We start from the raw sequence: 18,222 nt of genomic DNA on the forward strand, positions 1-18,222 counted from the left end.
TCATACACCCTTTTACTATCCTTATATCGGGTGCGGTATGAAATGTAGACATTCAGAAAGTGTACATGGACGTTATGTTGACATGGTCTTAATGTCGATATTGTGCATGTCAACAGTTGGCATGTTCAGATATGTTTTTACAGTGTTGGAGCCCGAACCTTAGCCGCAGCTTAACCCTAAGCCTAACAGTCACATGTACTCTCGATATTTTGACTGTCGACATTGACAATTTCAACATAATGACCATGTTGACATTGTCCATTTTGACCATGTCGATATTCAGATCATAACGATATTCTGGTGTTGGCATTCTGAATGTTGGCATAATGGCTACATACACCTTAAACTATAGTAAAAGCATGTATTTTGATACCAGTTTGATTTGTGTGGCTGGGCCTACAACTAAAGTTTTATTATTATTATTATTTTGTTTCATTCATTCCAAAATCTGCTTAGAATTTGGCGCTGTATATAATTTTATAGATATATGTATAATGCCACAATCTAGTTACTCCAATCTCAGAGATTGAAAGTACCTTAATTATGAAGATGATTGTCTTTGAAAATAATGGAGTAATTTAATTGTAGAGATGAAAGCTTGAATCATAGTAGAAATATGTCTGATCTCCAGCTCTAGGCAGTCATGACGTAAAAGCAGTGGTTTTAGATTTAGTCTATAGCTAAAAAATCTTCCACTATGCTAGGAAAATGGCAGAAATCAAAGAACACACTGGTGATGTTGAGTAGCTTGTCTTTGTGACAGATAATTGCAGTACAAATTGACTGTTGGCTTTCAGTTACACTTAAAAATGACTACCCATGTTTCATTCTAAAATTGATTTACGTATATCAGAAGACTCAGCAACCAGAGTTTGGTTAAAATATATCTGCTCTTTGTATAGCTATTTAAGCACATAATCTTCCGTTTTTTTCCAAACTCACATGTTGTACATGAACAACAAGTAATATATATCTATTTTTTTTTTTGTTATTTATTTTAAATAAAGCGCAGAACTTGTTTAGAGGTAGAATATACGATATGGTAGGATGGTAATGATCTGTATGTAGTAAGCTTTCTTACAATATGTGAAAGACCTAAAATTATCACAAAGTTTTAAATATTTTAGTATTAACATACTTTGTTATTGTACATAATATACATCAAGGGTTTGTTATATATTAAAAGTAATGAACAGGCCTAGATAGTTCTCATTTTCATTATTTTAACAAACAGTCCAAAATGAAACCTCTTGTAGCAGATGATCCCATCATGATCCCAAACTAAAATTTTGGGGATTTATTAGCAGTATGAACAATTTTTGAGAAGTTTTTTTTGGGGTTTTTTTTTTTGTTAAATTAAAAAAATTGTCTCTTTGAGAAAATCTGAATTTTGATTTTGAAAATTATTTTTTTTTCCATTTAAACAGACCTTGTCCAACTCTGTAGCTGTAAGTACAATTTAAAAAACTGTTAGTAGCAATTTTTTTCGATAAAAATTGCAGCTTTAAAGGTATATAACTTCAAAACCAGTGTACTTATCAGCCTAAGATTTGGGAGTTTTCTTTACACCCATGGCGAGATTTATTATACCAATTTGAATTGAAATTGGATAAAGTAAGGTAGAATTTTTTCATAAATTGTTTTGATTTAATGCGGAATGACCTATATGTAACTTGTTTAGAGGTAGAATATGTAACTTGTTTAGAGGTAGACTATGTAAGCTTTTAGATTTTGTACCAGAAGCGAGAAAGCAAATAGATATTTTGTAGAAGGCAGCTGAGTGTATTTGTGTATTTATCCTAAATGTTTTTTTATTTTCTGCAGCCTCACAAATTGTATTAGGCAAAGTGTTCTTTAATAAAGTTAAAGTGGTTATGTACCCTAAACATTTTGCTTTAGATAACATGTATCTAGCAGATATTTGCATAAAACATAGATTAATAATACCCTATATTTCAGTGTACATAAGAACATCCCAGAGCTACTGTATTTTTGTGTTTGTGAATGTTCTCACTGTTCCTAACAAACACTTGTGACTGTGTAGTAGCAGTATGAAAGCCAGTTGCAAAGGTGGATAAGTTAATAAAATTTTAAACTGACCCACATTTGTCAAACGCTTTCCAAGCATTAGTATGCATAGTTAGAATTTTCCTTTAATGATATTGTTGCAAAGGGTAATATATATTGTTTTGAAAATAGTATTTTGTTGGTTTCCATCATGTAAACAAAAAATACCTGTGTGTCCATTTGTTATTTGGAAAGCAAAATACAATGTATAAATGGTGTAATAAACTGAGATTTAATTATTATTATTTTAAAACAAAAACAATAAACACTGTTTGGCAAGTATTATTGCTTTTAGTAGCCAAACAGTGATAAGTTACGTATAACTTGCTATTTAAGTCACACCCACAAATTTTGTACATAAATGCTCACCTTTTGAATTTGTATTGTATTATTTAGTGGTGGCTACAGAAGAAGTGGTAACTGCTGAGTCGGTGGATGGCGCAATTCAACAAGTTGTTAGCTCTGGTGGACAACAGGTCATCACAATAGTGACAGATGGCATCCATCTTGGCAATCTTCAGTCTGCTATCCCATCAAGTGGAATAGGTCAGCCAATTATTGTCACTATGCCAGATGGTCAGCAAGGTAAGTGAACAATCTATAGTACTGCCATTCAGTTTCTTTCCACCGAGAGTGTCCCTTTTAGATATAAAGTCCTCAATGGAGAAGACCTATAGGTGGTGATTGAGCTCTGCACGATGGTCCTGTAGAGGTCTGCAAGAAATTTGAAGATGTTGGGCTACTGTACCATAATATACTGTATTTTGCGCATTCGCACATTGCGATCCAACTCTGGTTCTCACCTATCTTAAGGCAACCTGAGCACCTTATCTAAGGCAGTGCCTTGAGGGGTGATGAAGGAGGAGGCAGATACAGGCTCTTACATGCTTGTTTGGCCAACTATCTTCACCTATTAGGTTACTGTTTGAGATCAGTCATAATGCACAACTCTTTGGGTTCCTATAATACAATGAGCTCCGATTTGCTGCTGCAATTCAGTGCAGGATAGGAAAATCAGCATAACCTCCATATAAGACTCATATCGCTATGAGCAGGTCACTGAGAAGGAGACTCAGCCAATAGTCTGCAAGTATTTTAATTTGGCACCAGAAAGACTGTATAATATTAGACACTCTATAAGGCATATTAGATTGTCCACTAGCCATAGCTATGCATACAGTATTTGACTTGGTGTTCAATATAGAACAACTTTGTATGCTTGGAAGCATTGCTTATTGATGTACCTGGCTCCAAATAAAGCTCATTGTATTAAAACTGCCACTAGATTTGGGTCATTAATTATACGCAAGTTTGTAGATTTTGGAAATATTGCACATGCAGTCAGCTCACCTGTTCACCAAACATATGGCATGGCAAACATAGCAAGGCAAACTCTGTGAGGCATTGAGGGTATGCCACTGCTAATATATAGTATTATTATTATTAATAATGATAATAGTATAATAATAATTAATTATTATTACTATTATAACTGCTAGTATATTACAAGGTATTCCTGCACACATTTTACTGGGCAGCTGCTACTGGTATAGAACTACTACTGCATGTATATTCTTGTACATTTATGCTCCCATACCACTGGGCAACGGCTAATGGCATATTACTGAGTGACATATTGATACTACTGCTGTAGTGCAGGTTACTGGTATTGAGTACCATTAGCAGTTTTACACAATTAGTGTAAAACACAAATTGTGTATGTTTTCACTATTCTATTATCAGAGTCCCCACCACAGAGAATTGAGTGTGGGAAGAGCTTCCCTGCTGCACTCTTGCCTTTGAGTTACCAAGATAAGCACTTTTAATTTACTGCTGTTTTTAGAACCTAATTCTCCGCTTATTTGCTTTTAGTATATATTATTGGGCCTGTGCAATATATACTATTGTCTATCTGCACTTTATTCAAATATCATGGTGCTGAGACTTGTTGATCTGCATTTTTAATATAGCATATGATTAAATAGTTTTATCTTTGCTCCTTTATCTTATACCTACTAGCTTGACACTTTTAAAGGATCAATTTGTATGTGTTTACTATTCTGTGCGTTTTATTTGTTTATTTATGTTATTATGTCCTTATGAATTTTGAATAAATTGTTTTTATTTTTATATATTTATTGCACTGTGCACTTTTATTATTAGAGACGCATGTCGCTGTATCTTTCACCATTTCCATATTTCTGTTTGGGATTCATGCCCCAATCCTTATCACTGGTATCCAGCTGACACCTTTAGGAAGAGCGTCCTGTTATATTCTCCACTATAGTAAAACATTCATATATGTTTAATTTTTATATAATTTATTTACATTCTGTTATTGGTTGGCGCCATAGCCATTACATTGGTTTATATATATATAATGGCAAAAGTCATGGGATAGAGGTCTAATATCATGTAGGACCCCTCTTCCCCGGCAAAGTGCAGCAATTCAATGTGGCATCGATTCCATAAGTGGATGAAAGATCTATGGAGAGATGTTGACCCATGCCATCTGGATAGCTTCCCACAGCTCCCTGATATTTGTAGGTGCAGGATCTTGGGTGCGACTGGACCTCTCTACCACGTCCCATAAATGCTTGATTGGGTTCATTTCGGGCAAACGTGGTGGCCACACCATTCGTCGGAAAATCTCCAAAATGCTCCTCGAACCAATTCTGGACAACTTGGGAAGGATGACACAATGCATTACCCTGCTGGAATGTTTCATCGTTGTGGGAGTACATGAATTTTATGAATGACTGCAAATGGTCATCAAGCAATGTAACTTAGCTGTTACCGGTCAACGACGTGTTCAGATGACCAGCGGACCCAACCCATGGCACGTGAACACACCACACACCATTATGGAACCACCACCAGCCTGTATGGTGCCTTATTGACAACTAGGGTCCCTGGCCTAATGGGGTCTGTGCCACACCCGAACCCTACCATCAGCCCGAAATGACTACGCCACATGTTGCCAGTCCTCCAGTCCAATTAGTGTCACAAGCCCTGGTGAGGCGCTGTGTCTGGTGCTGTAGTGTTAAAATGGGCACTCTGGTGGGTCTTTGCTCCCATATCCCATGGAAGCTATAGAACGCTGCACTGACCTGCTGGATATGCATCTGGTACCTCCTGTATTGAAAGTGGATGTAATTTGTGCCAGTGTCACATGTCTGTTACCACAGACAATTCTGGCCAGGCGCCGCTGGTCACGATCATTAAGCACCCGTGGTCCACCACCATGCTGTCCACAGTGGGTAATGGTAGTGGTAATGCTTTCTATGTGGTATTCCCGGTACACACGTGACACCGTAGATCGAGGACTGTTGAATGGCCGCAGAAATTCAGAAATGTAATTTCCCTTCCGTCAGGCGACTACAATCATGCGCCGTTCAAACTCTGATAATTCACATTGCCCTGCCATGAGCAGCCTAGTCTGTGTTCAAACTGATTCACGAGATGTCAGATTACAACTGATGCGGTTCTGGGCATTTCCAAGACGTCACAGTACGATGACGTCACCTACCATTACCTTTACATTCTGCTATCCCACTTCATTGTACATACATGCATACACACAGCAGCTCCTCCTTGGCCATCTTCTTGTATGCACTGACTGTGCAATAAACCGTTATGGTTCCTGCCAATGATTCAGAGGTGGAAGCAAGTGGTATCAGATCTGCATCTTCGGCTGCAGTGGAGCAGAGAAGTTATGGCAATGCTGAAGGTGGTATCTTGTGTAATGAGACTCCCCTCTCCAGCTTCTCTAATTCACTGCCTACGTCTGAAAATGCAGCATCGGATCACCATCGGCAACATCGCTGTGAATATCGCACACCTGGGCAACCCATAGGTTGCTCAGAATTTCCACCACAAGTATGCTGCCAAGGTCCGTGAATCTGTGTTTGAAGACCCAGTTGCTTACTTTGTCACGCCTCTAAAACATTGGCAACATATCTTAGTTTTAGATGCTCCTGCCGTTCTCCACCCCCAAATGAGAGCAGCCTGTCAATCAGGCTGCGGCTTTCCCCACCCTGCAAACTGGACAGCTGTAGCACCCCAGGCACATGTGCACTGCGGCACTGTAAAGAAACAATCTGACATCTGCAACCAATTCGGCACAGTCTGAGTCTGAAACAGGCCCTAAGACAAAATTGTCTCCATCGAAAAAGAAAATTGCCCAGGGGTTGAGTGTGCCACTGTTACTTTTGCAATTTTCACACCAGTAACAAGCTCCTGGGACTCGGTGGGTTGCACACAACTGTGAATTTTATTGTTCAACAACTAAGTACTGTTTGGGGTTTATTTTTTGTTTTATTGTCTCTCTCTTAAATATGTGTTTTAACATTTGGGCTTCACCCTTATATTGTAAAATCTCGGTCTTGAAGTTTTGCCAATTACTATGACATTTGATTACGAAACATATTTTATAATGCAGCATTTACACTTATGGGTCATTCCATGTCACGTACGGGACATAAAGGAAACTTCTACTTGATAATTTAGCTCAACTCTTTGTATTAAGAGCCTGTGTTATTTTTTTTTTTAAGAAACCCTATGACAAAAAAATTTACTTGTCAACCTATGTTGAAAACTCAAAAGATACACAGCTACAGATTTTTCTTTTACAGTGTCATGTATGGGACATTTCAAAAGTACTGGGGTCTGATTCAGATTTGGGAATAGAGTAAAGCTGGGTACACACGTAAAGATTTTCTGTCCAAACATCCAACTAGTTGATTGGTTGGAATGAAAATCTGGTAAGGTATGAAAGCTAATGGCAATCAACTATTTGCTCCCAAACGCCGGAATATGGTCAAAAACTGTTGTTTGAACAAATTGTTTAGATCAAACATTTAACAAACTTGTCTGAACGACCATTTTCATCTGTTTTCTGGCATTTAGGAGCAAATTGCTGATCATCAGTTACTCCCATACCTTACCAGATTTTCATTCCAAACAAACAACTAGTTGGATGGTTGGACAGAAAATCTTTACGTGTGTACCCAGCTTAAGAAAGAGCAAGTAATTGTGCATCTTGGGAAAACCATGCTGCACTGCAGGTGGGGCAAGTTTAAAATGTGCAGAGAAATTTAGATTTGGGAAGTGATAAGTTCAAACTGAAATCTAAATTGTGTATTGCACCCCTTGCATTGCAACAAGGTTTGCCCAGGTACAGTTACTTGCTCTATTTTACTCTATTCCCAAATCTGAATTTTTATAAAGCCAGAGCATGATACATCATTTTTTTAATATTTTTTTTTCTTGCAGTATTGACTGTACCTGCAACCGACATTGCAGAAGAAACTGTGATCAGTGAAGAGCCTCCCCATAAAAGACAATGCATTGAGATAATCGAAAATCGCATGGACTCTGCAGAAATCGAGGTAATGTTTACCAAATTGGCTGAGTGTTAACCTTTTACCTTTGTAGCCATGCTTGAGCACGTGACTTAATTAATACATCAGTCATTGCTCAAAATGGTTAAATCAAAATGACTGAGGTAATTATTAAGTCACCTGTGCTCAAAAACAGATATCCTTAAACCCTGGAATGTTAGTGTGCCTTAAGGACCAGGTTTGAGAAGCACTAACCTAGAAAGTCTACACTCCCCTGTCCGCTCTTATTACTAATGTAGGAAAAGTTAGGCTCCGTGGATATTTTGTTTATGTTTAACATATTGTTTTGTAGCTATGTTAAATTATTGCATTTTAAACTTTGTCACAGAGATGACCTCTAACTTATTTATGCAGTTATTTTTATTTTCTGTGTATTCCTTTCATGCTTGAAATACATTGTATTTCATAGCATTGTATTTAACAAAGTTATTTTCAGTAGTTATCTTTTGGTTATCCACTTTTATGGTTTTGATGCTTGACAATTTGTTCCTCTCTATTGTGCAGTATGTGGAAGGAAGATACCTTATGAATATACAATATCTATGATTTACTTCATCTCTGATTTTACCATTTACATGATGTGAAAGTGACTTCAACTATCACAGGTGTGCGGTTCTTACAAATTAACAGCACTTTTGGGTGTCACTTTCCAGTGCTTCCACCATCTCTTTATTGGAGTCTTCTGTTACACCTGTCTTCAGCCTTGTTACCATTTTGTTGCCATAGTGGCCTCAGATGTATTTGTGTTTATTCCAGTACAAACAACCTGGTGACACTGATGATTTGAAATGAGGACACTTGTTTGTCACATTGGTAACAAAAGGTGTCATTTTACCAGTGCTGAATAGAATTTTAGTTTTTTCAATTCAAGAGTCTTATATAGAGCCAACAATCTAAAGGTACTTTAAGCAATGTGCACTTTTTTGTAAAAGCCTTTAGAGTATGTCATAACCTGTTCCTGTCTATCTGGTAATTAGTGTAGACACATGCTCCTTCAATAACTTGGGTAGTTGTAAAATTTGGACCACAAAAGGTGGTTTCTCCAATAAGCTAAGCATGACAGCACCCCAAGCTTGATAAGGATTCCTAGAGCACTGAATATTGTCTGTGCCGATGGATAATTAAACCTTTAGTTTGCCTTTTTGTTTTGTTTTGTTTTTTTCCCCTTCATACAGAATATAACTGTCCAAACACCAATTTTTCAATCATAGTGATATACAAACCCTCTCTTTCTTTACTATCATTCGTATGTTATATAACATATGCCTCGTAACACCATGCAAAATAGAATTACATTAGAATAATTAGATATCTAGCCCTACAATGTCAGACCAGCAATATGGTAATGTTATGCTGGCTGGTGGTCCCGCTAATACTTGCACATGTGAGGCAGACATATTTTAACCACTTAACTGGCTAATATCAGCACAGACGGTGTAATGGTTAGTGTTACTGTCTCACAGCACTGAGGTCGTGGGTTCGATTCCCACAACTGCCCTAACTGTGTGGAGTTTGTATATTCTCCCTGTGCTTGCGTGGGTTTCCTCAGGGTACTCCGGTTTCCTCCCACACTCCAAAAATATACTGGTAGGTTAATTGGCTCCCAACAAAAATTAACCCTAGTGTGTCAGTGATCACGCTAAGTGAAAAAAATTGTGGGTCCCAGGGACCCCTCTCTTGGGGTCCTACTTCACAGTTTCTGGGTCCCATCACATTTTATGGTGGGTGAGGGCAGGTATCAGTTTGGGTAGAGCTGGGAGTATAGGCAGGGAGAAGTTAGAGTAAAGCTTGGGGGTAGAAGGGAGTAAGGGCAGGAGTAGGTGCAGACAGCAGTTATGGGACTTGGGGCAGGCAGTGCTAGGGGTAGGGAGGGAGCAATGATAGAAAGCAGCTGGCGCTGTACTGGGGGGTATGGAGTGGGCAAAGGTAGCTAGGGCAGTACTGGGGGCAAGGAGGGTGCTTGACTGAGGCAGAAAGAGGAGTGCTGTGCAGACAGGTGTACTGAGCTTCCTACCTTAGGTCTGTTCAACAATCTTGTCAGCGTGGGGAATGGAGTGGTGCCGCTGTTGTGGGATCAGGGCTGTGTTACCCGGACTTCCCCTGGACTTCCGTGCTGTGCTCCGCTCCAGGCTCTCACCTGCTCTGAGTCCGCTGCTGTGGGCCCGGGAGTGTGTGACCCGTACTTCCTGTGGTCCCCATGCTGTGCTCTGCTCCCGCTCTGACCTGCTCTGAGTTCAGTTCAGCCTGAGAGCGGGGGTGGGGTTGCAGAGCTACAAACGCTGCCTTGCTGCTGCTGTGCAGAGGGCGAGGCTTGGCGTTCCACCGACGTTGCCGCTGCTCCCGGGGAGTGGGTGGAGCCGGGATGTGAGCCCGGGACATGCTGAGCTGAGTGCTCTGCTCCCGGCTCTGACCTGCTCTGAGTCCGCTGCTGTGAGCCCGGGACATGCTGCGCTGAGTGCTCTGCTCCCGGCTCTGACCTGCTCAGAGTTCAGCCTGGGAGCAGGAGCGGGGTTGCAGGGCTACAGACGCTGCCTTGCTGCTGCTCCTGTGCAGCAGGCGGGGCTTGGCATTCCACAGACTTTGCACCTGCTCCCGGGGAGTGGGCGGGGACGGGGTGGTGGGGCGGCCGATGTCTGTGGTTAGCGACTGTGAGGGCTGGAGGGGAGGGAACTAGTTGAGACGCCGGCGGCTATAGGGTGAGGAGACGCCGCCGATAGCAATTGACTGCTGCGGCGCTGCACATAGCGGGTCCTGCAGGACCCGTTTAGTTTTTAAAATCGGGTCCCCAAGTACCTGCAGCGCGTAAAAATGCGCTATAGCGTGTATTTTGCGAACCCTGTGTGTATGTGTGTGCTCATGTGCTTAGGAACATAGGGCCTGATTCAGAGCCGTTCGCTATTTGTGGTCGTTCGTTCAAAAACAAGGGGTGGCTATTCAAATGATCCGTTCGCAAATTGCAGTCTGTTCACACCTCTAAGTCTGAACGAGTGAGCAAAACATACGCTCGTTTATTTGATAAAAACGCCCCCTGACCGCACGCACCATACGTCATGTCCACTATTTATTAGATTAATCGAGTACATCGTACAGCGTATGAACTGCTCGCTATTCTTGTGGTTGGTGTTTTCAACCGCTATTTTGCGAGCAGTTCTGAGTTAAAAAAAACCAAGTGACGTGGTCAATGACGCTGCTGTATTAATTATGCACTCCCTTAAAACGCCCGTTTTGACCTTTAAGCACGCCTGCGTTCGGATCTCCACTCCCCGTTTTCAAGCACCTTCCCCTGTTACCACCCACATACGCCTCATTCTGTCACTCAAAATAGCAGGCCCTCGCTATATTGCGTACCAACGATTTTCGGCCGCACTGACTGGTTCGCGCATGCGTACTAAAAACCGTACGCATGCGCAGATGTGCGAACATCGCTCGGAACGAGCGTACTGCCGCTAGCGAGTGGCTCTGAATGAGGGCCATAGATTGTAAACTCCACTGGGGCAGGGACTGATGTGAATGGACAGATATTCTCTGCATAGTGCTGTGGAATTTGTGTGCGCTATATAAATAACTGATAATAATAATATTATTTCCACAAACCGCTCAGAAATTGTCTGGTTTTTTTTTTTTTTGTGATTGAATTAGGTCCGAAACACCTAACTAAAACTTATTCAACACTATTTTATTAAAAACAATAAAACCCTTTTTAAATCTTTTTTTTAGCAAATTTTTATAGTCACTAGTATCGATATTTTCAAACATCGATTTCCATTGATACACCAATATATCGATATATCACATGTCTGGTAAGGATGGCCATTAGTTAACCATCGATGGTCGCCATCAGTGGTTAACCTAGATGGTGTGCAACCATTGGCAGGAAACTACTGATGGTGTCGCCCACCGAAGATGAGCCCTGCTCTATTAGTCAGTGGGCAGCGGACCAATCAGATTTGGCAGCGGAGCTTCTGGGGTAGCAGAGCTATGCTCTTTGTTTTTTTTTATAATTCTTTATTTGAAATGGTCAATCAAAATACAAATTAGTACAGAAAACAAAGTGGCCACAAAAGCCCTAGACAGACCAAATTTTTAAAACGATAATAAACCTAGTGAAAAAACTAATCTCAATATTTGATAAGAAAGAAAGGAGCACACCGAGGGTAGAAGGAGAGGAAGTAAAGGGGAGAACATGACACATCAGCATAAGGATCGATACATAACAAGCATCTAAAAATGAAAAGATACAGCAACCTAGGTGGTAAAACAAAAAAGTTGGAGGGAAAACATCAGACTGGTCCATGCACGGCATTAGTGGAAGGGGGAGGTGGGACTGTGTTCAGCAATCAACCAGGGAACCCAAGCTTGAGAGAAAACATGTCCTCGGTCATGGAGATAATAAGTTATCTTCTCCATGGTCGCAGTTTGCCAAATCTGACTCTTAAGTAAAGAGAGGAGTGGTCTTTTTCCAATTTAGAGCTATAAGGGATTTCGCCGTTGCCAGGATGTGTGCAGCCAATATCTTAGAAAATTTGCCAATATCCAGGGGTGGATAGCACAATAAGAATGTCCAGGGATCTTTTGGGATCGGTGCTTCCAGAAGGGAATTCAGGAGGCCATGAACAGAGGGCCTGATTCAGAGCCAGACGCTCTTTCAGAGCGCTCGCTCTGAATCAGTGCCCTCCCTCTCTTTTTTTAGAGCGGCCTCCTGGCCGCTCACATAGCTGTGGGTGACCACCCACAGCTATAGCGAGGGGCCAAAAAGATGGTCGCGATGGTCAAGACCATCGCGACCATCGGGCTTACGACGAGACCCTTGTGGTAGGGTCTCGTTGCCGCAAGCCCTGGAGTGCTTTTGGCTCTATCAGAGTCAAAAGCACTCCCACTGACATCACTTGTGATGTCAGTGGGGCCAGCCCCAGACGGTAGGCGTTCCCATGGGAACGCCTCCGTCTGGGCAGCCACGCCCCCGGCACGTCCACCGAAGGGGGCATGCTGTCGCTGAACATCGACAGCACGACCCCTTTGTAGCGAGACCCATAGCGACGGCTTGCCCGTCGCTATGCGGGTCTCGCGCATGCGCACGACGGAGCCGGCTCCCTCGTGCGCATGCACACTTGGCTAACATCGACCCGCTTTCGAGCGGGTCTGAATTAGGCCCAGAGTCCCAGAAGGGAACAATAATCGGACAGGTCCACCAAATATGGATCATAGTAAATCTGCAGCCACAACCCCGCCAACAATCGGGTGAAGAAGACGGGAACATTTTATGAAGTCATTCAGGGGTATAATACCACCTATAATAATTTTGGTTGCAATAGAACTTTTGGCTATCCCCAGTCTCATGTCGTCCCAAGCCTCATCATCTGGAGGAGGTCCAAGATCTCGTTCCCAAGCAATTTCGTTAGGTCTAAGAGAGGGAAGGGTAGCATCTACAAGAAGAGCAAAAATCTGGGAAATTAAACCCATAGATGATGGGTAATACTTACAAAGATTATCAAAAGGGGTAAGGGTTCGGAGGACAGAAAGTGGTGGTAGTGATTGTAAAAAACTGTCGAATTTGAAAAAATTCAAAAGGGTTAAGCGCCTGGGATGGGACTTTTTGTTGTAATATTGACAGGGATAACCTTTGGCCTTGGTTAGAGAAATTAGTGGGGAATCTAAGCCCTACATTAATCCAATTATGGAACCTCAAAGTGGAGGACCCAGGAGAGAATGGGGGATTATGCCAGATAGGAGTTAAAGAGGATGCTGGGGAAGTAAGATTCATTTTGTGTGAATAGAGGTCCCAGAGTTTCAAATTAAATTTAATAGTAGGGAGTAATTTGGAAGCAGAAGGTCGGTGTGCGGGTGATAATCCCATAAGGAAGTTAAATCTGGGAGAGTAATATAGGTAGATTCAATGTCCAGCCATGAAGTAGAGCCTGAGGGAGAGTATGAAGCAACAATATGAGTAAATATAGAGTTTGATGTTAGGGAGACCTCTCCCACCTACAGCTGACCTTTCCAAAGCTTTAACCGCAGTTCTCGGGGGTCTGTGATTCCAAATAAAGTGAACAAGAGCTTTTTGAATATTGCTTAGAAAAACAGCGGGAACAGTGTCTGTCAGAGTCTGAAAAAGATAGAGCCATTTTGCTATAATGTTCATTTTGACAGCTATGATCCTACCCACCCACGAGATAATAAGGTGATTCCAGGATGTTAAGTCGGCCTGCATTCTGGAAAGCAGAGGTGGAAAACTTACACGAAAAAGAGTCAAAGTGGGGAGTCAAGTAAATCCCCAGATACTTGATCTTTTTGGGTTGCCACTTAAAATGAAAATTAGTTTGGAGGTTTTCAGCATCTCGCGGGGGAACTTGGAGCAGCACGGCCTCTGATTTGGAATCATTCATTTTATAGCCTGAGACAGTGCTATAGGACCGAAGAACAGAAAAGAGGTTGGGGAGAGAAATTATTGGTTGGGTCAGGGATAGAAGAATATCGTCTGTGAAAAGAGAAATCTTGGGCTCTAAAATACCCACTCGGACTCCCCAAATATCAGGATGGGATCTAATGTGAGAGGCAAGTGGTTCGATTATAAGGGCAAACACCATTGGGGTAAAGGGCAGCCCTGCCTTGTGCCACTACTAATATTGACTGGGCTTAAAGGGACACCATTAATCAGGACTCTAGCAGAGGGGGTAACGTATAGCGCCAGGAGACCAGTGAGAAAGTCACCAGATATGCCATAGGCTTCAAGAGCGGCTTTCATAAAACTCCAGGAGTTCGAAATATGAATGAGATCAATAGCACGTCTGGTGTTATCTCTCGCCTGGCGACCTTGTATAAATCCTACTTGGTCATAATGAATCAAGGAGGAGAGAAATGGATTCAGGCAGTTCGCCAAACTTTTAACAAATATTTTCAAATCTAAATTAAGGAGGGAGATAGGCATGTAGCTAGCACAGTTAAGTGGGTCTTTGCCTTCTTTGGGGATCACCACAATTCTAGCTTCTAGCATCTCAGAAGGGAAGGGAAATGGTCACCTTGAAGAACCTTATTAAAGACAGTATGAAGATGAGGTTCAAGCAGATCTAAGAATTTTTTGTAATACGCAGCCGTAAATCCATCAGGACCCGGGGATTTGCAGTTATTTTTACATTTTATAGTCTGTGCAATCTCCTCAACCGATATCTCAGAGCATCTGATGCGACCACGCCAGGCAAGTGGTTAAATGTTCAGTGATTTGGCCACAGACTTTCACTCTCTAAACACACCAAGGGAGCGATTTGATTGTTTTTTTGGCCAGTGATAGTTAATGGCTGCCTGACAGAGCAATTGTTTTGGGCGCCCGTTAACACGCTTGTCACGTTCCAAAAGCATTGGAGTTACTCTCTTAAAGTGGCTAAACCCATCTAGAGTCCTGATTAGGGTGCCCAAACGAACACCCGGCTTACTGATCGAAGGTAAGCAGGGCGACGGGCGCGGACAGCCGTGGGGGGGGGGTAGGTTTAGGGTTCCCGGGGGGGACAGGGTTAGGCACCCCCCCCCCCCCCCACAGGTTAGGTTTAGGCTAGGGGAAGGGGGGGTTAGGGTTAGGCTCCCCCCTGGGGCACTTAGGTTTAGGCGACGAGGAGGGGGGGTTAGGTTTAGGCACTTAGAGGGGGGATTAGGGTTAGGCACTTTAGGGGTAGGTTAGAGTTAGGCACCCCTAAGGGAGGGTTAGGGGGTAGAATAGATGCCACTGTCGGTAAATCATACTGAATCCCTTACTAGTGGTAGATCAAAATAAATGTGTATTGGTACAGGAACTGAGATTGCTGCTACTTGGAGAACCAATTACATGTTTTGAACCGGTGTTAGAGGGATACTGGACCACACTGCAAGAAGTCTTTTGAAAGTTTAAGTAATCAGAAATCTACTCTGCACGCTGTGTTCTAGATATGTGTCTACCAGTCTGTATGCTTCTGTCTCAGCATACAGTATAATGCCTTGGTGATCTTTCAAATTAAGGATGTAAGACTTAGCAGTTTTACATGCACTCAGCCTGAGACCACTACCCCTTATTAAATTCAGTTTTTAATATAAACATACAGTAGCATCCTACTATTTTAGTTGCATAGATTTTAAAACTGTTTTTCTTTTTAACTTTTGTTTGATCTACTAGATTCCAGAAACTTCTGGATCAGAAATCTATATTGTGAATGCTCAGGAGTTCTCTCAGGTACTTTTATCTATTATAAATAATTTTTTTGTATGTTTCTGAGAGAAACTCTACATAAGTCTTATCCTAATTTTGTTTATAGCGTTTGTATGATTTTTGTTTTTCAGTTTTTAAATCCATTAAACGTCATTTCATGCATGATGCCCTCTGCCACTTTTATATGTGGGACATTTTTCTTTTTCATTTTTGCCAGCTTCTGTGTATTCAAACAAATTAATTTTCTTTTTTAATGTATGTGGAAGGAGCCCCTGACGATTATGGATGTATCTGCAATCTAGTAAACCATTTATCTTATTTAGTTTAAAAACCATCTAAAAGCCAAGTCTCCAGTCACTAAAATTGGCTAAATGCTTACCTAATTGTGTAAGAAAGCTCTTCATAGCAATGTCCATATGATGGCCCACTCTGGAAATCTTGTAACAGGCAATTAATGCCTCTACTCACCTATTGGTCTTAGAAACCTTTAAAAGATGGAAATAAATATATATAAAATAAACAAATGCAGATACTTTCAATAGGCATCGTGATGGGATTTTATAGCACTGCGGCATTTACTTTCATCCTATTCTTGGTTTTATGTATTTAAGTTTTTCTCCTGGGGAACCTGCTGTTAAGTACACAACTTCTCTGTATCTTTCTAGTAAAATGTACCTGCTGCCATAAATGTCCAAATTTCATAGCTAGTAACAAAACTTGTTATTGTTCCAGAAATACTTAGGGGTATATTTACTAAAGTGCAGTATTTTCGAAGTGGGGATGTTGCCCATAGCAATCAATCGATTCTAGCTATAATCTTCTAGAAGGTGCTAGATAAATGTTTACTAGAAATTGAATGGTTGCTATGGGCAACATCTCCACTTCTAAAAACCCACACTTTAGTAAATATACCCCTTACTGTTTTAGTAGTAGATATTTGTGTCTGCCATCTCCTTCCTCTTTGCCATTGGCATTCCATGTAAACGACAGGCACTACTTTCACAGGCAGTCTGGTGGTTTATAAAAATGGCATCTGCCATTGTAGCTTCTGGTAAAGTAATGGAAATATCATTTTAAAAAGTTGCCTTTTTAACACACTCAATTAAATGAAAGTTATTTTTATTATCAAGACCAAATTTTGTGGATGAACAACCGGTCCACTTTAAAAGTAGGTCCATTCATAACTCACATGTTTAGTGCTACCACTGTGCCCAGCCACTGTAATACTCTCCTATTTCTTTTCAGGAAAGAGAATCCCTTCAGAAGCAACTTGACGAGGCCAACCGAGAAGCCCAGAAGTACCGACAGCAACTTATGAAAAAAGAACAAGAGGCAGAGGCATACCGACAGAAGTTAGAAGCAATGACCAGGCTGCATACTAATAAAGAAGTGGTTTAAACCACTAGCTGGAGTGGACATAGTTTTTTTTATATTTTTATTCAAGAAGATGGCTCAGGTTCTGTTCTGTGCACTGCTAAATGCCACAGGTGGAACATGCAGAAACTGTGACGATTGCCAGAGAACAGATCTACAGAAAGAACATGTACTGTATCATACAAGTGCTGGTCTTACAAAGGTCAATCCTTGTGAAAAAGTATTTAAGATTAAATACTGTACATATGTTGGTTTTTTTTCTTATTATTTTTTATTTTCTTTTTACAGTTAGCAAATAAGTTGATACTGATTTTTGGAAAGATGCAGAGATCATTGTCAACAATTTTGATGAAATTAGATGTGTAAGAAAGGGGCGCAGGAAAGTACCTCACCATTGTGCACAGTCTGCAAAAACTTCTCATATCTGCAAAGCTTTTCTTTAAACGGATCAACGAGGCCTTTGAGGTTACCATTTCCTAGTGGAAATCTTTTGTACAGCTTTTCATTTGTCTCTTATTAGTTGAAACTTCCTTTTTTTTCTACTAAGCAAAAAGTTTTATATGTTTAACTTCTGAAACATCCAGGTAGATTTACATGTATATGAAGCTAATATTTTTTAAAAAGAGACTTTTGTACATATGCTGCATGCAATTGTTTTGTTTGTATTTTGTATGCCCATTTCTGCACATGTATCAGGCTTTGGTATCTTCAGGAACATACAGTTACCTATATATAGGTACCTAAATTGCCTGTATATGGATAATTGGCAGCGGTAATGTTTGCTATTTATGGCACACTCTTCCAGGCTCAAATGTGTGAGATTTGGGTGTCATTCATCTAAAAAACAGAGCATTTGAAATTCAAACTTCTGCTGTGCTTCTGTATATGTAAGACGCATAACATACTTTAGCCATTTTTTTTTAGTCACTTAGTAAGTTTAGTTTATAGTCCTGGCGCATCTATCTATGCACACATTGCAAACAAGATTTTATTTTATCAAGGATGCATATTTTCAGACTTCATTCCAAGAAATTGGAGTGTGAAAGATGATGAGTGATGTATTAACTATTATTACACAGAGAATTGTAATTTGTAAAATATAATTGTTACCTTTCTGTTAAACTTCAGTATGCAATCACTGTTTTTCTTTTCTTTCCCAAACTTCTAATTTGTCCATTTTATTTTTTTTCTCCATGAAAATATTGTGAT

At 40.8% G+C, this 18,222-nt stretch overlaps 1 protein-coding gene across 3 annotated transcripts in view; it reads left to right on the top strand.

The window, feature by feature from the left end:
• GABPB1 (GA binding protein transcription factor subunit beta 1) overlaps positions 1-17,264 on the top strand; it is a 58,233-nt gene extending 40,969 nt beyond the window's left edge. For 2 of the 3 annotated variants that reach the window (XM_088472827.1, XM_088472829.1), the window contains 4 exons: positions 2,464-2,652; positions 7,342-7,457; positions 15,607-15,663; positions 16,885-17,264. In XM_088472827.1, the coding sequence (XP_088328953.1) occupies positions 2,464-2,652; positions 7,342-7,457; positions 15,607-15,663; positions 16,885-17,037 (515 nt within the window). In that variant the 3' untranslated portion in view covers positions 17,038-17,264. The remainder of the gene's footprint in view (positions 1-2,463; positions 2,653-7,341; positions 7,458-15,606; positions 15,664-16,884) is intronic. The other variant, XM_088472828.1, reaches the window with a different exon arrangement.
• The last annotated feature ends 958 nt before the right edge of the window (positions 17,265-18,222 follow it).

The sequence above is a fragment of the Taudactylus pleione genome, unplaced genomic scaffold (genome assembly GCF_031769625.1).
Source record: "Taudactylus pleione unplaced genomic scaffold, aTauple2 ptg000129l, whole genome shotgun sequence".
Taxonomy (NCBI): Eukaryota; Metazoa; Chordata; class Amphibia; order Anura; family Myobatrachidae; genus Taudactylus; species Taudactylus pleione.